At 34.6% G+C, this 27,282-nt stretch overlaps 2 protein-coding genes across 2 annotated transcripts in view; one reads left to right on the top strand and one right to left on the bottom strand.

Annotated features, from left to right (window-relative positions):
* Positions 1 to 333: 333 nt before the first annotated feature.
* On the top strand, positions 334 to 3,561 carry LOC108575069 (squamous cell carcinoma antigen recognized by T-cells 3). Its single transcript, XM_017937774.1, has 6 exons — positions 334 to 896; positions 973 to 1,154; positions 1,225 to 2,102; positions 2,189 to 2,816; positions 2,899 to 3,043; positions 3,119 to 3,561. The coding sequence occupies exons 1-6, from the start codon at positions 446 to 448 to the stop codon at positions 3,559 to 3,561; spliced, it is 2,727 nt and encodes a 908-aa protein (XP_017793263.1). The 5' UTR covers positions 334 to 445.
* A 575-nt stretch (positions 3,562 to 4,136) lies between these two features.
* Positions 4,137 to 27,282, bottom strand: part of LOC108575074 — a 53,269-nt gene continuing 30,123 nt past the window's right edge. The window contains exons 3-5 of the mRNA XM_017937780.1: positions 15,529 to 15,786; positions 7,339 to 7,684; positions 4,137 to 4,510 (exon numbers count right to left, since the gene is read on the bottom strand). Coding sequence (XP_017793269.1) covers positions 4,137 to 4,510; positions 7,339 to 7,684; positions 15,529 to 15,786 — 978 coding nt within the window. The remainder of the gene's footprint in view (positions 4,511 to 7,338; positions 7,685 to 15,528; positions 15,787 to 27,282) is intronic.

Raw genomic sequence — 27,282 nt, 5'->3', positions numbered from 1 at the left:
CAAATTATAATTATACGTCTATATAGAAATGTATTAAAGAATTAAGTAAATTAAGATAGTAGTTTGATTATGAATCGAATATTTCTATATGATCACCTTATAGAAATTAATTACTATAGCTTTATCACTGCAACACTAAAACGCAGTTCGATTTTTTATACATTTATAATTATCGTACTTCAATATTTTATTTTTATTCTAGACGATTTTAACGTTATTTTAATTTTAAATTCAAATCAGCGGACCGGTCGTAATGCGCGTGCGCAATGAAGAGATCTGTCAGGTCTGTAAAGAAACTGGCATAAAAACATCTAAACATAACCTTCCGTGTTTAAAAGTTGTTGACGTTCAGTGTCCTTTTTCAGTTTTTGTAAGTACGTATTGTTGGTAACGTTCGTGCGACGTGAAAATTCATAGTTTGATAGATAATTTCTTCAAAAACAGTATGGAGGAAATGGACGTGGGAAACGAAGAGAGCAACGGTAAGAGTCTGCGCGAAAATTTAGCGGACGACAAGGAGGACAAGTCCGAATTGATTGAAGATGAAGCCCATGAAAATATGGACGATGAACCTGCTGACAACGAACTTGTTGACGACAATCAGGATGAAGATGATGATGAAGAGGATGCCGATGAAGCTGAAGTTAAAGTTTTGTTAGCCACTCTTGCTGAGAATCCATACGACTATACGACTCACGTATCCCTCATCAACAAGTTTAAAAAAATGGGCGAATTGGAACGATTACGTACCGCCCGAGAGAATATGAGCTCTAAGTATCCCTTGAGCCCTGATCTCTGGCTATCATGGATACAAGATGAAATTAATCTATCTACAACACCGGAACAGAAAGCTGAAGTAGTAAATTTATGCGAACGAGCTGTTAAGGATTACCTTTGTATGTTTCTTCTAATATAATGAATGTACTATCTATTTTCTATAAGCTAGTTTATTATATGAAGCTTTTGTTTTAGCTGTAAAGGTATGGTTGGAATATTTGCAGTTTAGTATTGGTAATATGGGTACAGAGAAAGATGCGGCAAAGAATGTCAGACAATTATTTGAACGAGCATTAACAGCTGTTGGGTTGCATACTATCAAAGGTGCAATAATATGGGAAGCATTTAGGGAATTTGAAGTTGTTTTATATGCATTGGTAAGTATATAATGGTAAATTATTTAAAAAAATTTTAAAACATTTTTATAACTGAATTTTAAACATTTAGATTGATCCTTTAAATCAAGCTGAAAGGAAAGAACAGTTGGAGCGTATTGCAAACCTGTTCAAAAGACAACTGGCTTGTCCTCTTTTAGATATGGAAAAAACATATGAAGAGTATGAAGCATGGCATTATGGAGATGGTGCTGAAGCTGTTATTGATGACAAAATTGTTGCTGGTGGGTATGAACGCGCACTTAAACAGCTTAACGTCCGTTTACCTTATGAGGAGAAGATTGTCTCTGCACAAAATGAAAACGAACTACTAGATTCGTATAAAATATATTTATCATATGAAAAACAACATGGAGACCCAGGGCGAATTACTGTTCTATATGAGAGGGCAATCACTGATCTTAGTTTAGAAATGTCGATTTGGCTTGATTATCTTACATATTTAGAAGAAAATATCAAAATTGAATCTGTCTTGGATCAAGTGTATCAAAGAGCTTCAAGAAACGTCCCTTGGTGCGCAAAAATGTGGCAGAAGTGGATGCGATCGTATGAGAAATGGGGAAAAACAACGTTAGAAGTACAAACGTTATTAGAAAATGCTTTAGCGGCCGGATTTTCTACTGCAGAAGATTATCGAAATTTGTGGATAACATATTTGGAATATTTACGACGAAAAATCGATCGGTATTCTACCGCGGAAAAAAAGCAATTAGAAATACTGCGCAATGCTTTTAATAGGGCTTGCGAACACTTGGCAAAATCTTTTGGCTTGGAGGGAGATCCCAATTGTATTATACTACAATACTGGGCAAGAACTGAAGCCATACATGCCGCTAACATGGAAAAATCTAGAACATTATGGGCCGACATTTTATCACAAGGACATTCCGCGACAGCATCTTACTGGTTAGAATATATTTCGTTAGAAAGGTATTTTCTTGTTTTATTTCAAATAAATATAACATCGTATTACATATTTTCTTTTACAATGTAAAATTATTTTATTCTGTATGTAGTTGTTATGGAGATACAAAAAATTTAAGGAAATTATACCAGAAAGCATTGGCCTCGGTGAAAGATTGGCCAGAAAGCATAGCAAATGCTTGGATGAATTTCGAACGTGACGAAGGAAAACTGGAGCAAATGGAACTTTGCGAGGCACGAACGAAAGAGAAATTAGACAAGGTTGCTGAGGAAAGACAGAAAACGCAACAAACTTGCAGTCATGAGTTATCACCATTACAAAGCAAAAAAACTCATAAGAGAAAACAAGACGATATCGGTAAATGGAAGAACCTAGGAGGCTCACCGACAAAGATTACGAAAGTTGAAATACAAACAAAACAAAAGTCAAAAGAAAGCCGACTAAACATCGAAAAAAAAGTCGATGCTGATACTGAAGAGCAAAAATCGAAAATTGCTCCGCCACCTGGCTTCAAAGCACCGGATAATGAGCAAACAGAAGCAGACGCGCACGAAGTCGATGACAAAATCACTGTTTTCGTAAGTAATTTAGACTACACTGCGACCGAGGAAGAAGTTAAAAATGCTTTAGAACCGGCTGGACCGATCACAATGTTTAAAATGATACGAGATTACAAAGGACGCAGTAAAGGATTCTGTTACGTGCAATTAAGCAACGCGGTACGAATTATTTCTCTTTCAATTAAATATTTAAAAAATTTAGCACATGTGGTTTTTAATTTAAAAAATACAATTTTTATAGGAAGCAGTTGAAAAAGCTTTGAAATTGGACAGAACTCCCATAGGAAGACGACCAATGTTTGTTTCAAGATGCAATCCAAATAGAACACGAGGAGCAGGATTCAAATATAGTTGCACTCTTGAAAAGAATAAACTTTTTGTTAAAGGTATATAATATCTAAATTTACTTCTAAATTGTAATTTCGTTAAAAACAAAATTATTATCTTTATTAAACATATAGGACTTCCGGTAACGACAACAAAAGAGGATCTAGAAGGCATCTTCAAGGTTCATGGGACATTAAAGGAAGTCCGCGTTGTTACTTACCGCAATGGTCATTCCAAAGGACTGGCTTACGTTGATTTCGAAGACGAAAATAGTGCCGCGAAGGCACTCCTAGCCACCGATGGGATGAAAATCGGTGATAAAGTAATTAGCGTAGCTATAAGCCAACCACCTGAACGCAAAAAGGCTCCAATGACCGACGAAATGGTTACGGTCAAGTCTCTAGGTGGTACTACAGTAAGCAGAACTACATTCGGTATGCCAAAAACATTATTATCTATAATACCTCGTACTGTAAAAATCCCTGCTACTAACGGCAGTGCAAGTGTTTCTGGGAATGGTGTCCCTCCAAAAATGAATAATCAAGATTTTAGAAATATGTTACTGAATAAAAAATAATTTACTGCAACATCATTTACTAACTTATTAAATCCTTGTTTACTTCAAGTGGTAAGCTTTCAAATACGTAAGAGTACCAACATTAACAAAATTCACGTATTTCTTCTTAAGAGAAAGGAAAACCAAGAACCACAAGTTCTTACAAAATAAATACGTTTAATGTAAGACAGTTTATATATATATACAGGATGAAAATGTGTGTGCAAAGTGTGAGCGCGTATTACTCTAAACGCGAAACGACAGCAACTTCCCCATCATATATACATCACAGTGTCACAAAGGATACTTTTCATGCGTACAAACACGCTCGATAGAAAAATGGTTCGAACTGTTTCAAGTGAGGAAACAAGTAAGGGAAGTTGCATCGCGAATACATAGTAACAATAAATCAGGGTGACCATTTATCCTCGTTCTTAACGAGACTTCTTCTTTATATATCTTAACCTATCGAACAATATAAAAGAACGGTGTAAAAAGTTCTTAAAAATAGCATTTACAAAATAATTGTCACAGAATCACTGGATTCTCCGTTTTTGCATAGTTGGTCACCCTACGTTCAAGTGTTAAATGTCTCTCTACAGCTGCAATGGTGCATTGGACGTGTTGTATTTTTTATGCCTCGGTGGAGCGACAGGTGGACTTTCAGGTGTCAATACCCGCCTCGACATAAGCCACTTTTTGGCTCGACCAGAGTGATAATAATAAGAGTAAAGCAACGCCATAGCTGCCAGTACAACCAGCAGGCACGTACCAGCGATAATGATACTGTATAACCAATACGGCCCACTTGGTTCTGGCACCAAAGTCGGCTCTGTCGGCGATTTTTCTCCCGGAGCCGATTTCGATGGTGGCTCTGTAGAGGGTGCAGTCGGTAAAGGCTCTACGTCATCTCCGATGGTAATGTCGGCACAAGAACGAAACTCCTCTTGAGGACCACAACCCACAGCTCCTGTAAACACGTTGTTTAAGGGTTATCCTTATGAGTAAGTGCTATATTTTCAAATTTTAACGGAGGTGAGTATACATATACGTCCAGTATTTTATTCGTTTACATACTATGTATAAGAAACAAAATTTGTAAGATTTCTTTTACTTTAAAAATGTTGGAAGATAGAGTGTAATTTAAATAAAGGGTAAATAGGCGCGCGATTCAATTTTCTTTAATTTTTAATGTTGATTTTGTTTTCTTTAACAGAAATGTGTGGAAGTTTTTGTTAATTGAATGCACGATTTATTCGCACATTTTAAATGCACGTTTCTTTTGTATTAAAATTTTTTTGTAAATTATTTGATTTATTTTTCGTAATTAAACTTCCACAGTGATAAGTAGCTTTGAATACACGATAACCGATGATCCATGATAATCGGTTTTGAATTGTTCTCAGAAAGTTACTTCGAAGGTGATTTTTTAAAAGCGATAAAAATTATTTTCGGTATATTGAAACTATTTTGCAACGAATAGTTCCGAGAATTATACTGATAAATTAAACGCGAATTGCTGTATTCTAAAATAACGTGCTTGAAATTATGAAAATGCAAACATAATTATAGACAGTTTTGTAATAATGTTTATACCCGAGACCTGAAAGTAATAAAATTATTGGTAAATGGTCGACCTTATTGAATACCGATAGCCATTAAGTAATAATGCATAGTCTGTACTAATTGAGCAATGCTTATTACATGCAAAAAATTAATACCTTCCATCTGTACTTTAGTTGAATACTAATATTATTTTATCTGTGTGTTGAGCATTACAAAACGTTTAGTTTCACCATTGTATAAATTGACGAACGATTTGTCAATATTTTTCTAAGAGAAAAATTAAACGGAACAAATGTAATATCTACGAGTAATTAGATTTTTCACAACTTGCCGAAATTCTTCAAATACTAATTACAACCGTGGTAATTAAGAAACACAGGATATTTCTATTTCATTTCATTAACACGTTCTGTGAGCCACGATAATTATCAAGAGTAAAACTTTTTTTTTCACGTGAAGAAAGTATTTTTCAGTTCAGTAATTGGATGAAATTTTAACTTCGGTTTAACTTAAAATCGTTACTTCGGTATAACTAACGATCACAGAAAAATAACAATTATTTTCTCTTTTTAAATAATCCATAAGCTGTGAATTAAAAGAAATAAAACTATCCCAAAATTCCATACATCAAAAATTGAAAAAAAGAAAAGAAGAAGAAAACTATAATCAGGACTTTAATCATCTCCAACCCCTGTGCCAAACTCCGCATACAAAAAAGTAATCTGAGTCATCATTCTACTTGCCTGCTGGACACTATCAATACTGTTGCGAGCATTGTATGCAATCTCTGAATTAAGAAAACGATCGATCGTCACCAACCGACTCTAATCGATTTGTCAGTCTGAACCGAACCGGAAATAGAGACAGACATCACGTTGAATTGCTCTTCTTTATTGAACAAAGAGTTGTCCTTTAATGAACGAAAAGTGCTTTTTGTATTTCATTTTAATTAAATATGTGAAATGAAAAAATTTCAGCACCGAACAATACTTGAATCGTTTACGCTTTGTCTAAGGAATATCAAATATCCGGAATGAAAGCAAGTACAACCCGAACCAATCAATACCTGGGGATCATCTTTCTTAACTCTCGAACGAGCAAACGTCTCATTCAATAATTTTCATTCACAACTTCTCCCGATATCCTCTGAAATTCAATCTCTCTCTCTCTCTCTCTTTTTCTGCACCATTTCAAGCAACATCTCCGCAACAACAATCCTCCTCGGTGCCTGTACGAGACTTTTGTTGCCGAACGGTGTCTGTTGAACATCCATCCGGGCCGGGTGGCTGGAACAAAACACGCGGGATACACTCGTCCCGGAGTTAAGTGGAACAGAAATTTGTGCCATTGAAAAAGTCGTGCCCAAGTTCGTTTATCCAAAGGCTGCTGGCAGGCAGCTAGCAATAGCTAAGCTATCTCTCGCTCGGTGAGACGCGGCTCGCATTCGAATTTCGACACAGAGAGAGAGAAAGAGAGACCAGTGAGAGCAAGAGTGAGAGGGAGAGAGAAAGAGTGAGTGCAGAGACGGGAGAGAAAAGAGAAAGAGTGAGTGGAGAGACGAGAGAGAGGAAGAGTGAATGAAGAGACGAGAGAGAAGGTGTAAGTGAAGAGACAAGAGAGAGGAGAGAGACAGTGAGCGAAAAGACGAGAGAGAAAAGAGACGAGAGAGAAGAGAGAGAAGAGAGAGAAAGAGACGAGAGAGAAAAGAGAGAAAGAGACGAGAGAGAAGAGAGGAAAGAGACGAGAGAGAAGAGAGAGAAAGAGACGAGAGAGAAGAGAAAGAGACGAGAGAGAAGAGAGAGAAAGAGAGGAAAGAGAAAGAGTGAGTGGAGAGACGAGAGAGAGGAAGAGTGAATGAAGAGACGAGAGAGAAGGAGTAAGTGAAGAGACAAGAGAGAGGAGAGAGACAGTGAGCGAAAAGACGAGAGAGAAAAGAGAGAAAGAGACGAGAGAGAAGAGAGAGAAGAGAGAGAAAGAGACGAGAGAGAAAGAGTGAATGAAGAGACAAGAGAGTAGAGAGAGACGGTGGGTGAAGAAACAAGAAAGAGCGAATAAAGAGAGAAGAGAGAGGAAGAGTGAATGAAGAGACGACAGAGAAAAGAGAAAAAGAGTGAGTGGAGAGACGACAGAGAAAAGAGAAAAAGAACGAGCAAAGAGACAGGAGAGAAAAGAAAGAGAGAGAGTATAATGTTGCACGTAACGCGAAACGTTACTGAAAACGTCGTACAATACCTGTTCCGTTTCCGCAGTCGCCCCAATTATTTCCAGCCACGTATCTCCACTGAAAGACGCATTGAGCGCAAGTCAGCTTGTCTGGCAATTTGTAGAAAGCCTCGAAAATCTTATTCCCCGGGCCAGGATAATATCTGATCGATCCGTTCTTCGATTGTAACAGATACTGGTCCAGACAATCCTGATCAACTTCCTTCCCCTTGTAGGTCATCGCGCACGTACGGAATTCGAAGTACCCGTGATGATTCGCTGTCAGCTCAACGCGGACCGGTATCACCGAACCTGTTCGGTATTTTCGGACGATCACGCCGTTTCCGTATTTCCCGCCGGTTTCGTGTAGACGAGGCTGTAATCCAGTTAACACATCCAAACGCTCAACATTCTGCTACAAATACCGAGTGAGTAATATTAAACCACTACTGTACACTCCCGTTCATAAGTTATGTATCAGGACACTTGTCGAATGCGAAGTAAACTTAACGAGTCGTGAAAAAATTATTCAGATCCTGCAGAAAAATGTTTCAGTCTGGAATCTCGTGGTAAAATGTCTGTTTTTTCTGTATTCCTGTAGTCTGACGTATTTTTATAGTATTACGCATGGTGTTTCTATAGATTAGGTTAGGTTTGGTTATTCGTAGGTAATAGTATAAAAATACGTCAGCAAAATTCACCGCAATAGCTGTATTTACTTATACACTTCAAAATCGGTTTCATACTAAACCAAGACAGCCTATGGAATGGTTAAGAAGATTGCAAAAAATTACCGACTTTGTCTCCTAGAAAAGTTAACTTAGTTAAATTCTTCTTTAACTTATCGTAAAAATCTGCAAACAGACTTAATCTCTTTTATTACTATTCCTGCAATATTATTATTGTACATGCAAACGTGCAAACCACGCGCGTGTATAACACTCGAAACGATATACAGAGTGTCCTATTTTTTTCCGATTTTCTACAGGTGTAAATAAGAAAAAAGTGTTGTATAAATATAGGTTGTTTGAAACTTTACCAAAATATTACAGCAAAAATACTATTCAAGACATCGTATTGTGTACAAAAAATAGTTAAACTTTGCCCTCTTCTATTTTTTCCCCTTAAATCTACCACGTACGAGAGAAACGCTGGAAATTCATAAGACGAACACCCTGTATATTTTTACTGATATCTGATACCAACTTCAGCGGGAAAATGTAATTTAAATCGTACGATATCGAGTGAAATGTGACATCGTGTCTTAATACTTAATTAAAATTTATGATTTCTGAAAATTCATAAATAACGTTGCACCGTTATTAAAGAATTCTTACACGGATAAACGTGTAGCTAGACAGTTAAGTGATTTCTGAGAAAGCATCCCTAGAACGGAATGCGAAAAAAGCGAGTAAAACACGTGGAAAAATTTCTATTTTCTCTTTTTAAACGGTGTCAGTATATTACGAAACACGCTGATACCATAATTGTTCGCGTTGCATTGGCGCAGTATTATACAAGGTGAATCGATCAAAAGTTACACGTCTTATACGATTAATGATATTCAAAAATGGTAGAACGATTTCACAATGTCTACTTTTGTTTTTCAACGCAACAACACACAGTGAGAAAGTGCAGTTACGCTCTGTTTTTAACCTCTGTTACTTAACCCCTTAACCTATGATTTCTTTTCTGACTATGCATCTAAGCGTCAGCCATTTTCTATTTCAGTACTGTATCAGGTAACAAAAACTAATCTGTCACAAATTAATTACATTCAGCAATCCTCAGTCTTACAAATTCAAACAAAAGTTAGGATTACAATTAACTTTTCTTGCTAATATAACGATTTTTCTCACATCTTCGCCAGAATCTCTGCCACGTGTCTGACGCGTTGTCATATGTCAAGGGGTTAAAAAAGACCAGTTAACTTTTTATTGTATGTCTTTATTGCACTAACATTTACCATAACCAAAAACAAAAAAATAACTCGTTAGAATTTCTCCTATCTTCTAATTACATACATAAGAATTTAATTTTTTTTCATTGAGAAATTAAACAAGTTAACAAATTGAATGAATCCGCACGTTTTCTCTGACGTAAAAACCGTTGAAGTAATTATCTACGAGCCTGAATTTATTCAAATTCTTAACTACCCAATGCATACAACATTTGAATATTTATCGTCCGTTACAACGTTCGATCCACAGATAAATCATTCTAACGTGTACACAGTCGTTAAAATGAATTAGAAGGCAGGTTAACAATTTTCATCACGACGTTCGATCTACAGATAAACAACTCTACCAGACACGATCGTTGGAAAGATCGTAAATTAAGGTGTTAATTAGACGGCAGATGAACAATTACCGTTACAACGTTCGATCCACAGATAAACAATTCAAACAGATACAATCGTTAGAAGTATCGTAAATTAATGGAGTTAATTAGACGACAGGTTAACAACTTTCATGCCACTTGGCTCTCACCAGAAATCCATTATAGGACCGTAGTTAAGGGGAGAGACGCTAAGTAGATAGTAAACTAAAGCGACTACCGTTTTTCATTGGGCGAAATAAAATATATAACAGGTGGAAGTATTTTTCTATTTAATAATTGAACAGAGAAGCCACGAAAGGAGATAAAACCGTCGAGATACGTTAGCTTTCCTGTAACTAAGTATCCGACGTAAATTTTATCCACGGTCTACGTATACATACACGTATCTCGGAAGTTCCGCTGAAACTTTTCATTTCATTAATGGCGAGGTGTGTGCGTGTGCGAGTAACGGGAATTTAAAAAAAGAAAGAAAATCGTTGGACGGTGTTCGAAGTTCTCCTAAGTCTTCTTAATTACTTGCACATCTTGATAAAAATTAGACTTTGACGGGGGAAAGTTTGCGCCATCGGTGGTAAATGATGCGCGTAACGCGTCGCTAAAAGCAGGTGGAAATCTGCGTTACCTGTGCGCGCGTAACCGAAGGAAGATATAAAATGCGCCGGTAAAAATTCGTAACGTTTTATACGGTTACTCGGTTAACGAGATGGAAAGTTGGAAAGGAGTAAATTACGAAAACTGACGGGATTACGGGAATTGATATAATCAGTTGACACGATTAAAAGCAACGGTTCAGCCGTTTTTACGCCCGACATTTTCGCCGAAGGAAATTTTTTACCCGGCGGGAGGTTTTAGATGGCTAACTTGGAAGAATTGAAGGGAAAAAGGTCGTTTAGCGAATCTTATGTCGGATCATTTATGACACAGATCTGACGAGGAAAATATTAAAAAGTTCGTTTAATCGTGAATATTGGTTTCGAATTTAAATATTAAAGGCAATGTGCGTATTTTCGTGGAGCACAAGAGTTTCGAGATCGCTGATTTGTAAAGTTGCGATTAAAATTTGATATGAAAAAAAAAAAAGTAATTTCGCAAATTTCGTGTCAAATCATTTCTGACAGAGATCTGATGGGGAAAATATTAAAAAGTTCATTTATTCACGAATATTGGTTTCGAGTTTAAATATTAAAAGGAACATGCATAATTTTATGGATTAGAAGAATTTCGAGATAATCAATTTGTAAAATTGTATTAAAATTTTTTTACAAATTCTTCAGAATCACCTTTCTCGACAACTTCAATTCTGCAAACTTTCATAGGGTAATTTCCACTTCTATTTTAGTATTTTTTTTTTTTTCTATTCTATCCTTAGATTAAAATTTTTCGATAAATCCTCGAGGTCCACTTTTCTCGTACATTTCTGTTCTTCGAATTATCACGGGGTAATTTCTATTTCCGTTTTACAATTCTCTTTCTGTTCTCGTAGCCAGGTCGAATTACGCGAAAAACAGTAATTTTCGAGTTTTGCAAGAGATATTTTTGGAGAGGGTGTTGAAACCGGCATTGTTGAAGATACGGCCGTATGTCCGTCCGACAGACCGGAAAACCGCAAATAGTAATTTATTCTGTGTTGTAAGAACGTAGCCAAGGGATAATTACGCGAACTTCACAATGGAATCGCCGTGTTTGACGCATCCTTCTTTCTCTCTGTTTAATGGGATTTCTTTTATTTAATGTAACAGCGGTTTACTTTTTCTGCTTTTGCCGCTATTTTTTCGTTTCCCCGTAACCGGGTGCAGAGATCAAAAGATACGTTACGAATGCAAGACTTGTTACGAATGCATAAAGCTCGCAATCACCGTATAGGTGAGCTAATTGATCATTTCAAACAGTGAATTCAGCTTGATAAGGATAAACTCGAAGGAGATGATCGATAATTTATGCTAGCTGTTGAGATCTCACCATGCACATGGAACGTAAAATACAGACTTTGGAAATGAACGTGAGAAACGTTACAAAATTTGTTTAATTTATTCTCAGTTCAGTAGAATTCTAACGACTGGTGGTATAGTTTAAAAGAGAAAAACAGAAGAGAAGTGTCTGGTAATTAAAAGAATTTATTTGAAAAATGAAGAGTATCTACGAGTAAAATGCTTTTCATTTTTAAATATTTAGAATTCTTCCTTGACTGAAAAAGACGTTCCAGTTTTTATCCATAATTTATGCCAGCCTTAGAGATATCATGGTACGAGTGTAACGTAAGATACAAACTTTGAAAATGAATCGAGAAAATGTTAAAAAACTTCTTAATTTATTCTTGCTTTAATAGTAAAATTCCAGGAACTAGTAGTATAATTAAGAAAATATGAATTATTTAAAACAAGGAGAAAGAAATCTTCGTTTTAGAGAAGAAGAATATTTATTATTAAAATGCTTTTCATTTTTAAATATCTAGAATTCTTTCTTCACTGAGGAACACTTTTTTAAACATTGCAAAATAAACACCTTATGTATCATTTTTCCTTCTCTTCCACGACTGGATATTTCATCGCGTATTTATTTGTTAAATGTTTCACTTGAATACTTTCACGAGTGAAATGACGAGGGAAATCAATTTATTTGAAAAAAGTATTCGCCTCCGTTTGAAAGACGATGTAATTGCGCCTCACAAATAGGTGGTTACACTTACGAAAAAAGGAAGTTCGCAGGAAGGTAAAGCTCTTTAAACCATTCAACTATCTCCCTCTACCATCCCCTTTTTGTTTTTTTTCTTTTTGCAAGCGAAAGAGAGGCAGAGTTGTCCCAGTTACGTGGCTCACCCCGTACATATTTAGCTGGCTTCCTCGACGTCAACTTTAAGTAAACTAAAAAATTTACGTGTCCTTTCTCCATTCTGACGAAATGAATTTATTTATCCCAAGTTTGTAACTGCCCATTTATATAAGAATCGCGCAATAATTGCTGGACTTGGTAAAATTTTATTGTTGTAGCTGAAGCAATTGTTCGGTAAAAAAAAAAAAAAAAGAGGTAATTCTGAAGAATGTCTTACTCTAACTGTTTCCTAAAATCTTACTCGTTTCACGAAATCTGTTATGACTTTTCTTGAGATATCCTTTTATTAGCAATAATTCTTTATTCTTTTCTTTTTTCATTAATTGCCTAAGTTATTTTTTTGATTTATTTTTATTTTCTAAAAAAAATTCACCAGTTAAATGATATTTTAAGACTCGTCACTTGTCTTTGTATCGAATACTTCGAACGTTATAAAATAATGAAATTCGTTCGTGACTAGTGTACCACTCGTTGGAAAAATTGCTAAAATTTTGCTGATAAAATGATTTTCCAACGATTTGAAAAGTATTTTCATTTTCATTTCGTTTTCTTAATAAATTCCCTCGTCCTTCAACTTTTGCTGCTATCACCGCGAAGCAATTCAATATGCCAAATAGCCTTGTTGTCGACAGAAGTAGGGAACGGTAAATGAAATTGATCGATAGCGATGCAACGCGAATTACAATTTTTTCAGCCTCGTTGCACGCCCGATCCTTCGCTATATCGTTACTCCGATCATTTGTCCCATCTATTCCGCGCTGCTACCGTTTCCTTATAAGAATTTCAGGTGCTTCGAATTTAATACAGTTAGATTCTGGTTCACTTCACGTAGGAGTTAAGGTTTCCTGTACAGGTACCGTTACATAAATTCCAATTCGGGAATTTCAATATCGCGTAACCGAAATGAGAACCGAGGATTTGCCATTCTGAAGATACAACTGATGTACAGGGTGGGCCACGTGAAATAGATCGCCCAACTATCTTCCTTAGCTATTGTGGTACCAGACAATTTTCACACGCAATTTAAATGGTCTGAAAGATAAAGTGGCGAAAAGTGAAGGAAAGTTTCACATTGGCCTAAAATGTAAAATTTTTAATTTGAAAAATTTTAATTTTTAATTTTGAGATTGTAGAATTTTTTATCATTCAAATTAATCGAGATGAGGTAAACAGCTACTGATCTCCACAACGTCAATTCCAAATCTATAAAGAATTAGTAGTTAGAAGATTCTAAAGAAATAAAACTAGTATTGATAAATATAGAAATATATCGCGTGTTCATATTTGCAAATGATAGATGAAAGATCGTTTGTAATTTATCTAGCATCAGCATATTTTGCATATTTGTTAATCCTTTTCTTTAGAGTACGCATATACATAATGATATTAATGTAAATTGTGTGTACTAGAATTTGCTTACCATAGGGGCATTTACAATTCAAATTAGAAGCAAACTACTTTATCGATCGAGGAAGTTCATTTCAATCACTCTACTTCCTCGTTCTTATTAAACACGTTTTTTTCTCTCGAATGATAATGGTACACCGTATTTGGTACATTCTAGGTTTACGTTGAAAATATTATGAACGGGAAGGTAAGTAACATCGTAGCAGTTGAATTAGTTCGAAGCAAAAGTTTCGTACTTCTTTCGCGATAACAACAATTTCTATTTTTACTATTTCAATATTTTCGAAAGGTAGAGAATTTACCATGTGAAACCAGTTTGATTTCATGTTAACTAATTCCCTTGTAAATATCTCTCGGCTCTTTTTAAATGCACAGCAATTTCTCCGAGCATTAGTTACGGAACGGATCTTCCACACTTCACTAATGAGGACCAAGCAACTTCAAAATTCGCGTAAATCCAACATGGACGACAAACAATCCATTAAGAAGTTTTCTCTCATTCTCAAAGTAGGCTACCCTTTGAGAAGGGTATTCTCTTACTACTCTCAATTAACTTTTCGTTGACAGTCATCTACAAATTTCATTCGTATCTGAGTATAACAACACTTTCAACGAAATTGCGATTCTTCAGAAGTGAAACTAGTTCAAACGAAATGTGTGTGCGAGAATAATTGGAAAATAGCTGTTATACGTAACGATGTAAAGTTGAAAATAGGAAAATGTTGGAATTACTATTTTCAATCGTGGTATCGTTTAATTAAACAATTTATTATTCAACTCGAAAATCATTTTTTTTTTTTCTAATTAAGAGTAACGGGGGCAAACTTTGAAAAAAATGTTTTTCGAAAATTCTTTACTACGGTAATGTAGAATAACAAAAATTTAACATTTTCCGTATTTTTGACGGTTTCGTGAATATTCGCGATAACGTGAAAAGTGAATTTTTTGAGAGGGTGGTTTCTCCCCTAGGGCGGTTTCATCGCCGAAAAAAAAAATGGTTGTGCAATTAGCGTCACTTGAACTACATTTCCAGAAAGTTTCAAATTTTCCTGGATTCTCGCGTTACCGAACTTCCCTTGTTAGGCAGATAACAATTTAACGAATAATTTCCAAAAATACACTCTATATAGAATAAATAAAAAATTTATTTCAAGCATATTGTAAATCCGTCGGTAAAGGCGAAGCCCTGCCCGCCGATTTTCAATTTCTAATTGAAATTGTTCTAACAATTCTAACACAGAGATCAAGTTTCTCCAGCGCGCTGCGATGTAATTTAATCTTACTAAGAATAGATAATATTATTTAGTATATCTTTGCGTATATATTTCCGACAATATCCAGCACCCCAAAATAACAAAACAATAATAAACATATAACCTACAAACTAAAAATTGAAAAAAACAAATTCTAGAAAACGCGGATATTCAATTTGTCGCACATTTTTTTGCAAATTTTTCATCGGTACCATTGAATCACCCTGTAGAATCCATTTCCAGCAACTGAATCTTTAACGCGCGTTTCTCAACAGAAAAACCTTGTGCAATAACCTCTGCTGTTAGTATCATTCCCTTCCATTTGTGTACACTCCATCATGCGCATGCATTAAAACTTGACAAATTGAAAAGAAGAAAATTCGTGTCTCACCGTTGGAGTGTCCCAGGCATCGCCGCATATTCCACACTTTCCCTTGTTTCGTTGCCACTGCCTGGTGAATCCCCCGCAGTAGCACTCGTGATCGTTGTAATCGTGAGGAGTATCGAAACCGTACCTCCACATCGAGGCCCTCGATGGCGGTTCTATCAGTCTTCCATGGGCTGAAACTTCCTTCACTGCTAGCACGCTTGCGAAAAATAACAGGCATAGAATTTCGAGACGCATGGTTGCAGCTGTAAAATTCGGCCTCTGAAATTTCACGTTACTTCCTTGTTATGTTTGTCAACTTTCTACGCGGGTGTTCGTTATCTCGGTGATTTTTGTTTGCGATTAAAGGATATTGCTGAAATTCGTTTCGGGGGGATCTATGATTGTAGAGACAGACGTTATTGAAAATGAATTTTGGTAATTTTAATGAAATTATCGTCGTCAAAATTTAGCCAGTAATCGAATATGTTACTGCAATCAATTTGGGAATTTAAATACTGAATTATAAATATTGGTAATTTTAATTAAATGATCGTAAACATATCGATCCATGCAAAATTTATCCAATAATCGAATATATTGTGATAATTAGTTTGAGGGTCAGTTTGGAGCTTGCGAAAATAATTACAGAAAATATAAAATGACTATAAAGAACTATGAAAGTTTCATTATTTTGAGTATTTTAATTTTGTATAATTTCTTTTATCGATTGGAGTTTTCAATAGTTTTCAACATTGTCGAGTCATGAGAGTACTTAGTCACTTGTTTTACAACGTTATTCGTTATAAATTTAATTCTAATGTTGAAGATATTATTTATTATTTAGTTTATGACAAGTTTGATTCGATAATTATAAAAAATGGTTTTTCTGTTGTTTTACGTAAGTAAGACTAAGAGAAAAATAAAGTTGTGTTTGGTTTTCATTATTACAAATTCTGAGAGCATTTGAAGCCTGGTAACGAGTTAAAAGCAGAAAGCAGAACCGCTTTTTTAAATAAATCATAATTGAAATTGTAGATCTTAACCAGGTGTTTAAGAAATCGTCTCCCTTCTGTTTAACTAACCATTCAATTTCGAGAAAAAAAGAAATGTAAGGATCTGCCATAATTTCAGAAGCCTTTATAAGTGGCCGTAGCGAAAAAATGACCATTTCTCAATTATACGTGAGGGAAGTTATTTTAAAAAGTATTTAAAGTACCATTCTAGAAGTATAAAAGCAGGTTTAAAAATATTTAAGCTAATATTGAGAAAATTCTCAGCGACCTTAATTTCCATTAAAAGCCAAATGCAAATTAAATCTCTGAAAATAAGAATTATATTAAGCAATTTTAAAGGTTCAACAGAATTTGTATTTAAAGTGTGTAATTACTTAAATACTTCTCACGAAAATCTACAAATATTGGCAAATACAAATATTACAAATTTCATATTTGCAATTTCTTTCGTTTGAAATCTTTTCGAACTGGTTTTCTCCAATCTGATCTTTTCAAAAAAATTCTTGGAATAGGAAAAAGCAATGAAACTTGAAGTAAAAATTTCTGCAAATAAGAAAAGGGAATTAATTTAATTTTCAACGTGATTCTGCAAACAAGAAAATTCTCGAAATGAGAAAATCCTCGAAATGAGAAAAATCTCAAAACGAGAAAATTCTCGAAATGAGAAAAGTTTAAAAGTGAGAAAATTCTCAAGAATAAGACTATTCTTAAAAAGGGGAAAATTCTGGAAATGAGAAAAGTTTAAAAGTGAGAAAATTCTCAAGAATAAGACTATTCTTAAAATGAGAAAATTCTGAAAATGAAATAATTCTCGAAATAGGAAAATTCTCGAAATGAGAAAATTCTTAAAATGAGAAAATTCTGAAAATGAGAAAATTCTCAAAAATAAGACTATTCTTAAAATGAGAAAATTCTGAAAATGAAATAATTCTCGAAATAGGAAAATTCTCGAAATGAGAAAAGTTTAAAAAAGAGATAATTCTCAAAAATAAGACTATTCTTAAAATGAGAAAATTCTGAAAATGAAATAATTCTCGAAATGAGAAAATCCTCAAAATGAGAAAATTCTTAAAATGAGAAAATCCTCGAAATGAGAAAAGTTTAAAAATGAGAAAATTCTCAAAAATAAGAATACTCTTAAAATGAGAAAATTCTGAAAATGAAATAATTCTCGAAATAGGAAAATTCTCGAAACGAAAAAATTCTCGAAATGAGAAAACTCTTGAAATAATTCCTAAAGTAAGGGGAAATACTTAGAAACAGCTGTAGGTACGTGACGCAACGAAATGAATCGAGAATGTAATTTGCTTTTACGACGCGAGCGTGTCAAAGTTTGACGTGTCGGGTTTAAAGTGAAAATCACGAGCAGTGACGCATTGCAAGTAGCTGGTAGACGACGAACACGTCGACTTCGGTACGAAAATTCGCTACAAGTCATTTACATCGAAGTCGATCGATTAGAAAGCTAGCAGCCGCCAGTTGGACACGCTTCGCCTAGGAACAACACGTAAGATTCGCGCGGAAATGCTGTTTCACGGAAACCGGGATAAGATCAATGCCCGTGCGCATTCCGAATTCATCACGCCGCGAGTTTCTATTGTAAACTAATTGCACCAGTATTATACGCTCTTGTGTCTCCTAATTTCATGCTATTTATTTAACAATTTTTCGTTTAATACACAACACATTCAACGAACGTTCAATATTTGAATGAAATATTTTAATATTCAGTATCGTTCGACATATTATAGAATATCGAAGAATTTATATTAACATTTAAATTAAGCAAATATTTAATTACTTGCAAAGTTACAAATTTTTGTTGTTCGTTAAAATGGTTCAAAGCTCGCAATGATATTGTTTTTCACGGAATATTTCAATCTTACTTAAATCATGTAAATCTTATCTGAATTTACATAAACTAAAAGAAATGCGAAAATTTTGCAACAATATTTAAAAACTGCTTCTTTCTTGAAAAAAGTGTAAAATATTAAAAATAATAAAATAAAAATAATAATAAATAAAAAAGTAATAATAAAATTTACAGTAACTGAGATAATAATGATGTAATTATGCAGTAATCGATATCACTGATGGAAAATTGATATAATTTCAAATGTTACGCATTTTTTCATCAAATCTTTTCTTCGTTACAGTGGAAACAACAATCGCGCAGCTTGTTCAAATTAAACGCAGTTCTGTGACTTACCAATTAAAATCCACGAAAAATATCTATCCGTTGACAAAATAAGGAAAACGCACGAGCGATCTATACAAACAGCTGGCTCGCAGAGAAAACAAGCAGAATTTCTCGAGGGAAATAGCTAACAAACGTAAACAACGGATAATAATAATCATGTAATTAACGAATACCTTTCTGTTCGAGATACAAATTTCAACACTTTACACTGGTAGAAAAAGAAGAAAATGGATATATCTCCATAAGAATAATAATTAATTTTGTTTTCCGCATTCATCGCAGCGAAATTTAAATATAATTAATAAACCACGAGAGCAAAAACTGACTTAAAAAAACACGTATGAAAAAAAAAAGAAATGTCTCCATAAGAATAACAATTTTATTTTCCAAATTCGTTGCAGCAAAATTCGGATATAATTAATAAATCACGAGAACAAAATCTATGATTTAAAAACAAGCATGAAAAAAAAAGAAGGCAATACCTCCGTAAGAGTCATAATTCATTTTATTCTCCACACTCGTTGCAGCAAAATTCAAAATTAAAGCAAGAAAAATTAGTATAGCTTGGAAACATACTGAATAATATATGTATATTTCGCTGGATTTTCCGGTCAGGTCCATTAACGCTCGAACAATGTAACATTCATTTGCCATTTACTCGAAATGCATTATAATGGAGGGCAGGTCCGGCGTGCTTTCGTTCGAAGCAATTTCTCCGAGACAAACACTTCGCTGAACTCGGTTGTTTAGTTTCATCGACGCGAGCACCGAACAAAATTTCATTCGAACAATAAACCCCGTCGAATGAAAAATAATTCCCCCAGCAACGTTGTTTCCATTCGTCCTCCGGAACGTGGTAATTTACTCCCGCAGAACAGAAACGGTAATTTCTTTCGATTAAAAATTTCACTTTCCACGATCTGTCCATAACATTGCGACAATTTCACGTACACGTGGTCCAAACTGCATCCCAAAATGTTGTTACATTCCGTTGCTTGCTAATACCGTGTTTCACGTTTAACGAGGGGAACAATGTACCGAAACGATACGTAACAATAACGAACGAGCAAAAGGACAGCGTTTGCTTGCAAAATGTAATTTTAACAAAGCTTTGAGGCTGGACACGAGACGACTTCCAGGCTGGAAGGCAGCGTCTGTTACAAAGGAGAAACTGGCAAACCGGTTGCCACAAGGCTCGGCCACCACTATAAACGCGTTATCAGAAGGAACGTGTATTGCCGTGCGTGAAGATTTCGCCACGGTAAAAATTGATATCGCGAAACGCAGCCTGGACATGTACGGAGATGACGACGAAAGTGGAGATAAATTCTGATTGGTTATTTTTCTCTTTTTTCTTTCTTTCAGTACGGTGGTACAATTTTTGCGATACCACTTCTGTTTCACAATTGGGCCGGTGATTACGAAAGTGGCCTGATAAAAAATCATTTTTTAGAAACTGCCTGGACAATTGTTCCTATATTTATTCTGATTTTTATATGTTCTCCTTCTTTGAAAATTTTGTATTATATGGATGGATTATTAAGACCTTATTTTTCAGTTAGAACTGTAGGAGTCGTGTATTTTTCGTTTCGAGATACATTTTGGAACTTTCCCTTTTCAGGACAGCAGCGAAATTCACGAAACGCTCGTTATTTTCAGCGTTTCTTATCTTGACCCCTTAACCTATGATTTCTTTTCTGACTGTGCGTCTAAGCGTCGGCCATTTTGTTTTCAGGACTGTGTCAGGTGACAAAAGCTAGTCTGTTGCAGATTAATTACGTTTAGTGATCTTCAGTGTTATAAATTGAAACGAAAGTTAGGATTGCAATTAATTTTTCTTACTAATATAACCATTTTTGTCACATCTTCACCAGAATCTCTGACACGTTGTTATAAATTAAGGGGTTGATACATAACCTAAAAATGCGGTGATCCACCGTTGTCTCTATTCATTGTTCAATGACCCATCGATGGGTCACGTCAGAAAATAAGAGCAGCGATAACCCACCGTTCTGAACGCGTGAAAAAACATTTTTTCATCGTGTAATAAGATATTTCACGAAATACAACACTTGCTCTTATAACGGTATATCTTTATTCCGAAGTGAAGACACTGTAAACGTAGCATTCGAAGAATAACGATTTTTATAAATTTGGAATAACGAAACTAGTTAATCGTTAGGGAAAGTGTATAGAATCGTGTGGAAGTAATTAAATGCATTAGTTTTTGTATCTAAAGTTTCATTTGAAAAGACTAATAGTTGGTGACATTTTCAAGGAAGATCGTATTTGTTGGGAGTAATGGTGGGTGAGTTGGAATGAGATATTAGGGGGCTAGATGTGGAGATTACGTGATTTAGGGAATGTGGAGCAGGAAGAAGGATGACGAACTTAAATGTGGCTCAGTGACCATAGCTTATAGTAATTTGCAGATTATTTGCGAGGCAGATATTAGTTAAATTAATTTCTTATTTCGTATTATTTGCATTGGGTTTATTATTATCTATGCTTCTACTTAATTTTTCAATTTCAAATTTTATTTCTTATTTGTGTTACGTAAAATATCTCACACTTCGTTTGAAGATAAGTCGAAAATATAGAATTAAATTCGTCTCCATTGTGGAAATTGACTTCGAATAATTATCAGATACGTGTTTAGTTAATTAAATGTTCATTGCTAGAAGGATTTCAGAAATTAACTTGACAGTTTCTATTTGTGAAATCCTACTTTCAAAAATTGATAAATCTAAGATTGTTGATTATTTCTATTACGAATGTTCTCGCTTAAGTAACACGTGCCATTTGTCAATCTACTGCGAAAGATTTTGTTACACGATTCGAAGCGTGCAATAATAGAAAGTCAAGCTTCAATTCTAGTTGGGAGCTTCAAAATCGATTTTATGCAAACGAATCTTATCTCAACATTTTCCTTTTTTTCGGATTCTGTTTCTCTGATTCTACCAGAAATTACGTGACATCTTGTATATTCAATCTTCCTCGGAATACAGTCGAGAGAAGATGATATTTGAGTCACGTCTGTGATTCGTTGTATGGATTTTATAGAAAATAATATAAAAATTAGTGAGTAAAATGAAAATTTTCTTTTGTTATTTAAAAACGAAAATAAGAACGATAGAAACGTCTATGTTACTTTTACGAACACTGATATCTCCTTGTTAAGTACCATAATCTTGCACTGTGTATTATTCAAATAGTTTAACCCTTCTACTAAATACTCTAATCCTATACGAAATATTATTTCAATGTTGTAATCCTGGAATACTAAAAATTCACCTCTACAAATATTGTTCCGGGTAAAAGCTTTCAATTTTATCACAATTATAACATATCTCTATAAAGTAGTAAATAATATTTCATATAAAGTTAAATTTACTCTTTCCTGTATTTTAAGTATATACATAAAAGATTAGTTTTTATCTGCGAAAAGTATAGTTACTTTTGAACATTTTTATCTTATCGTACTCTATCGATAATTTTTTCCCAAGAACAATTTTATAGAAATAAACGACTCACCTAAGTATCCATCTATTGACTAAAAAAAAATAATTTTTTCGCTTCGATAGAAACACATGCGTATAGACAAACATTTGATCTCGAACGTTTTATCCAACACGAGAATTTTCAGAAAATAATAAGCAGTCTTAGATTTACATAAACTCTTTTACTACTACAATTTGTTCTATCTGGAATTCTATCGTTGCATATTTCTCCCTCCCATGAAAAATATTGCTCAGCCTACGAATTAGTTATTCAATTGATTCACTCGAGTATTCAGAAAGCAGGTGGCCTCCACGCCACCTGAACAGAGGAACACAACCGGTCTTCAGAGCTCTCTTAGTCCGCCGAGACGGGAAAAAGCGGCGGCTTGGCTTTTTCTAGAGAAGCGGATTCGGAATCCCATTAAATCTAATGAAAAGTCCGAACAAGCCAGTCTCGTCGTGATATCTCCTCGAAACGAGAAAATTCGAAATCGTGGCAGTATGGACAGGGTGAACGAACGCGATTGGTAAATTCACGGGAAAATTCACCGCGTATCGTGTGGGGGGAAAATGGAAATTTAGTAGTACAAACTAGGTTCCAGGGAAAACAAGCGGACTGAAGTCTCCACCCACATGGACGAAAGGCGAGAAAGAGAGACGGGGGATAAGGATCGATAATGTAAAGCAGCGACCTCCGTGGAAATTCGGAATTCCGTGTTTGGGGTTAATTAAAAAAAATCTCAAATATCGTTCCAACGAGCAGAGAAAGTTTTGCTTTGAGGGTCTGACCGCCCGAAGATCACAGAAATTTAATTTTCGAAAAAGAGCAACTCAAGTGGAAAAAAGGATCCGATTAATTCGTGTTTTAAGGTTATACACATACACAGGCAGAGAAGGATTCGAAATTTTTAATTTTCTCTTATATTTTTCGCGTCCCTTTTAGACGTGTAGAATACACATAAAAGGAATTTTTTAAATTCTTTATTTTGAAGAAGTTATAAGCTCTTGAATAGAATGACGCGTGGGATAATATTTGAAATCTGACACGCTATTTTCTCTATGTTTTTCAAACAGGTAGTCGCGATGTTTCGTGAGAATAGTATTTATTAGAGTATAAAATTCGTCAGTCTCTGAAAACTATCTATTGTTGGAAAATAAGAGAATCGAATTGATCATTTTTCTCAATTAGACAAACACGGTTTCGAAGAAAATCAGGTATAAAGTTTCGAAAACTAACCTTTCATTCTGTCAATCGTTCTGTTCACGAACTCAGCATCGTCAATTTCTTAAATCTTGAAAAATTCTCAAACACACTGAATGTAGTCTATGTACGTTCCTAAAGGATGCAAGAAAGTGCAAAAAAACAAATTTCGACTTTTTTATCCTTTAAACCCACCCTTAGGAACATAATGCGCCAGGTGTTGGTAATGTTTGCCGGTAATTAGAAGACAGAGAGAGGGAAAAAAGGAGGTAAATTTGTTGGCCGAAGAGCGTACCGTTGATGGCGTCTGAACTGATGGCCGTTTTAATTAACGATCCAGGAAATTGGCGTGCAGGTTCTACGGAAAAAAGATATTTCCACGAACAGAGACGGGGAAAAAAGGCTGCTTTCCATAAACAAGATCGTCATTGGACGATTTTAGGAACGCGAGGAACGAGAATTGATACTGCGAATCGATTCCAGTGCAACGAGTTATTACCAATACGTAATACTTAACCGTAAGATTCGAGTAACAGTATGTAGGTCAGAGCTACAACGAGAATTAAAATCGCTTTTTTACATGACCGTATTTTACAAGTGAAAATGAAAATGGAAATGTAGAAAGTTTATTAAAAGTCATGATTTCGTGTTCAGTGCTTTTGTGCGTGTATATTTTTCTTTTAGAAAAAATATATTGTGTTGGAATAATAATACATAACTTAATATGAAATTTTACATATTGAATAAAGTGTTTGTGCATTATCCTTACTACAAAACATATGGCGATCTAATGCTATGGGAGTGGAATATACACACATCACTTTATTTTTCTGAAAAAGTTATCTAAAGTCAACAACTCTACCAAAGCTAGTGCTGGTAAAAGTGTGTTAGAAGAATTGGTATCTTCATATTGCAAACTATGAGAGGATAAAATGTATTCTATCAGTAAATGATGTTTCTTTTGACTTATGTTTTATGTGAACAAGTTGGTGGTTTGTTGTACTTTCAAGGTTAATTTCTTAATATAGTATTTTATTCTCCATGATATTTACCTTATTTTGTGTATGTTTTGTATTATATTTGGAAAATTACTGTGTCAGTATACTAATCTGCCAATATACTATTTTACTAAACAGCTGCTTTATAAGTAATCTTTTACTTTAAAAAAATAATACTTTACTAATATGCTATTTTGTTACAAGATAACTATCACATTTCAAAAGTTCACTTTACAGATGTATTACTCAGTTTACACAATATTCTACTAATATAATACTTGATAAAAACACTATAAATACTTTATGGACTGATTATCTCCTTATTATTAGTATCGACACAACTCCATCCATTCACTATTTTACTGATACACTACTCTACTAATATACTATTCTAATTACATATTCCCCTACTAACACACTATTTTATCAATTCACTATTCTATTCATACACTACTTTACTAATACACTATTCTACTAACACACAGTTTTACCAATGAACCACTCCCCTAGCATACTGCTCCAACAATGTACAATACTTTCTTCACAAGAAACTATAATAACATCTCTAAAACCACTCTATCCGTACACTACTCTGCACACTATTTCCTCCAATCCTTTCTCCCTGCTCAACTTTAAGGTTAACCGGAACTCGACGCAGAACCTGTATTCAGGGTCAAAATACAGCACAGGCACGTACCGTGTACGCGAAAGTAACGAAGGCCCAGCAGCAGTTCTGTTCGTCGTGACAGTACACGTCTGTGGCATCGGCCGTCGATGAATCAGGCCCGTAGAAAAGGCCCGGGACCCCGGTCAGGCGACGACTGAACTCGACTTTGCTCGACGTCGAGCACGGACCCCCGGCCACGTGGGAGTAGGTCATTAGAACGAGCCACTCGCTCGTATTCACGCCACGAATCGCCTCGATGATACGGCCAGACACGCGTGCTACGCAGCTCTTCAGTGAAATGCTGCCCTTCGCCTGGCGTTTCCAATCGTTCTCTCGTGCGGATACAGGAAGAACTCTAAAAAAAGAAAATAGTTTAAACGATGAAGGATTTAGAATAACGAAGAATGAAAGAGGTGCGACGATTTACTTGTTATTTCTATTTTAACCCTACCAAGACGAAGAGGTTATGTTAGGTTGTTCGAAGAATTCGTAGTCTTTTCGTGATTCACTTTACTGTTTTGTTTCGTTTCCAAGGGAAACGTTTACAGACAAATTTAGCCAGAAGAATTATTTTATGGGTAAAATGTTTAGTTTAAACGATGAAGGATTTAGAATAACGAAGAATGAAAGAGGTGCGACGATTTACTTGTTACTTCTATTTTAACCCTACCAAGACGAAGAGGTTATGTTAGGTTGTTCGAAGAATTCGTAGTCTTTTCGTGATTCACTTTACTTTTTTGTTTCGTTTCCAAGGGAAACGTTTACAGACAAATTTAGCCAGAAGAATTATTTTATGGGTAAAATGTCAGTTGTTGAATTTACTGAACAAAATGGGGTTATGTTCGCAGTGATAAACGTTATATGTGGAATTACTTTTTAAGAAATGCTATGAATGTTTCGAATGCCTTAATATATGACGCCATATAACGAAATTATACGAATGAATTTATACAGTTAGTCATAAAACGTCCGTTCAATATGATACGCAGGGTGTCCTAGAAAATGTAATGCTACTATATACAATGCGATTCTTCGTAAAAAAAAAAAAACATTGAAAATTAAAAATACTAGTTTCTTCAATGAAACTTCATTTCCAGAACAATCAATATTGACAATTTTACAGTGTAATTGATTTCATAATTTCTTTAAAAACTGGGATCATCAAACATTCTTATCTGGAGGTTCCAAAAGTGTAAGTTTATTTTAGATACCAATCCATTTAACACGAGATAAAATGTAATATTTGTATCTTCGATGGGTGATTCCACTCACTTATTGGGAGAAAACAATGGGAGAGGTTATCACAGTGTATATTTACAGAAATGAAAATTCCACATATAATAATTTCATTTCATTCAGTTCTATTAAATATCGATAATTCTATACTTTCAAAGAAGCAATTTTCACGCTATTTTATACGATCGATTTTAAACTATTCAACAATGTATCGTATGTACCAAAGAACGTCCCTATAAAAAGCGAACGTAACGCGATCAGTGAAATTCTTCGTATCAATGGAGTTAGTAAACGAAGAAAAGAATGCTAGAAAACAAATATTCGATATTTCAAATGAAAGTTTGGAAAACAAACAGAGATAAATAGATTTAATAAAAATATGCGTGAACAGGTTCCAGTTGTGGAACATCACACACAGCCAGTTAATATTTGCGTAGCTTTCGGTGAAGACCAGCTTCTGCCTGCATTTCCAATAACATTTTGCAATTGATATAAAAAAAAGTATTTCCTTTAATGTATATTTTTCTCATACGAGTAAAGCTGTAAAACCATGGCAAATATAAACACATTGATCGTTCACTTTAAAATGTGAAACGTGATCAATTTTTAGTGTTTCAATGAATAAATGTACTATTCTTTCAAAACCATTTCTCATATGCATTTTTAAATTCCAAATAAGGTGTACGGAATAACATAGAAAAATAACAGAAAGGTAAATTACATGTTTCATTTAAAGAGCAGTCGGTTAACCGTAGCTCGTCTTATATACAGTAATATGTATCTAATAAAATTATATTTAGAAAACGAAAAAGATAAAACATCAATTACAATGATAATAGAAAATTTGATAAAATTTGGAATAAAAATTGATCTGAATTTAATATCCACTATAGACAGGACGATCGACATAAATAAATGAATAACAAACTCTTAAAGAAAATAATTCGTTGGGGAAAAGTA

The sequence above is a fragment of the Habropoda laboriosa genome, unplaced genomic scaffold, assembly GCF_001263275.1.
Source record: "Habropoda laboriosa isolate 0110345459 unplaced genomic scaffold, ASM126327v1 scaffold204, whole genome shotgun sequence".
Lineage (NCBI taxonomy): Eukaryota > Metazoa > Arthropoda > Insecta > Hymenoptera > Apidae > Habropoda > Habropoda laboriosa.
The sequence above is the reverse complement of the archived record's forward strand: the minus strand, read 5'-3'. Positions and strand labels throughout refer to the sequence as shown.

Excerpts from the sequence above, each read along its gene's own strand:
- LOC108575069 (XM_017937774.1), top strand. The coding sequence starts at position 446 with ATGGAGGAAATGGACGTGGGAAACGAAGAGAGCAACGGTAAGAGTCTG. Across the intron at positions 897-972 it reads AGCTGTTAAGGATTACCTTT|CTGTAAAGGTATGGTTGGAA; the intron begins GTATGTTTCTTC and ends CTTTTGTTTTAG. Across the intron at positions 2,103-2,188 it reads GAATATATTTCGTTAGAAAG|TTGTTATGGAGATACAAAAA; the intron begins GTATTTTCTTGT and ends TTCTGTATGTAG.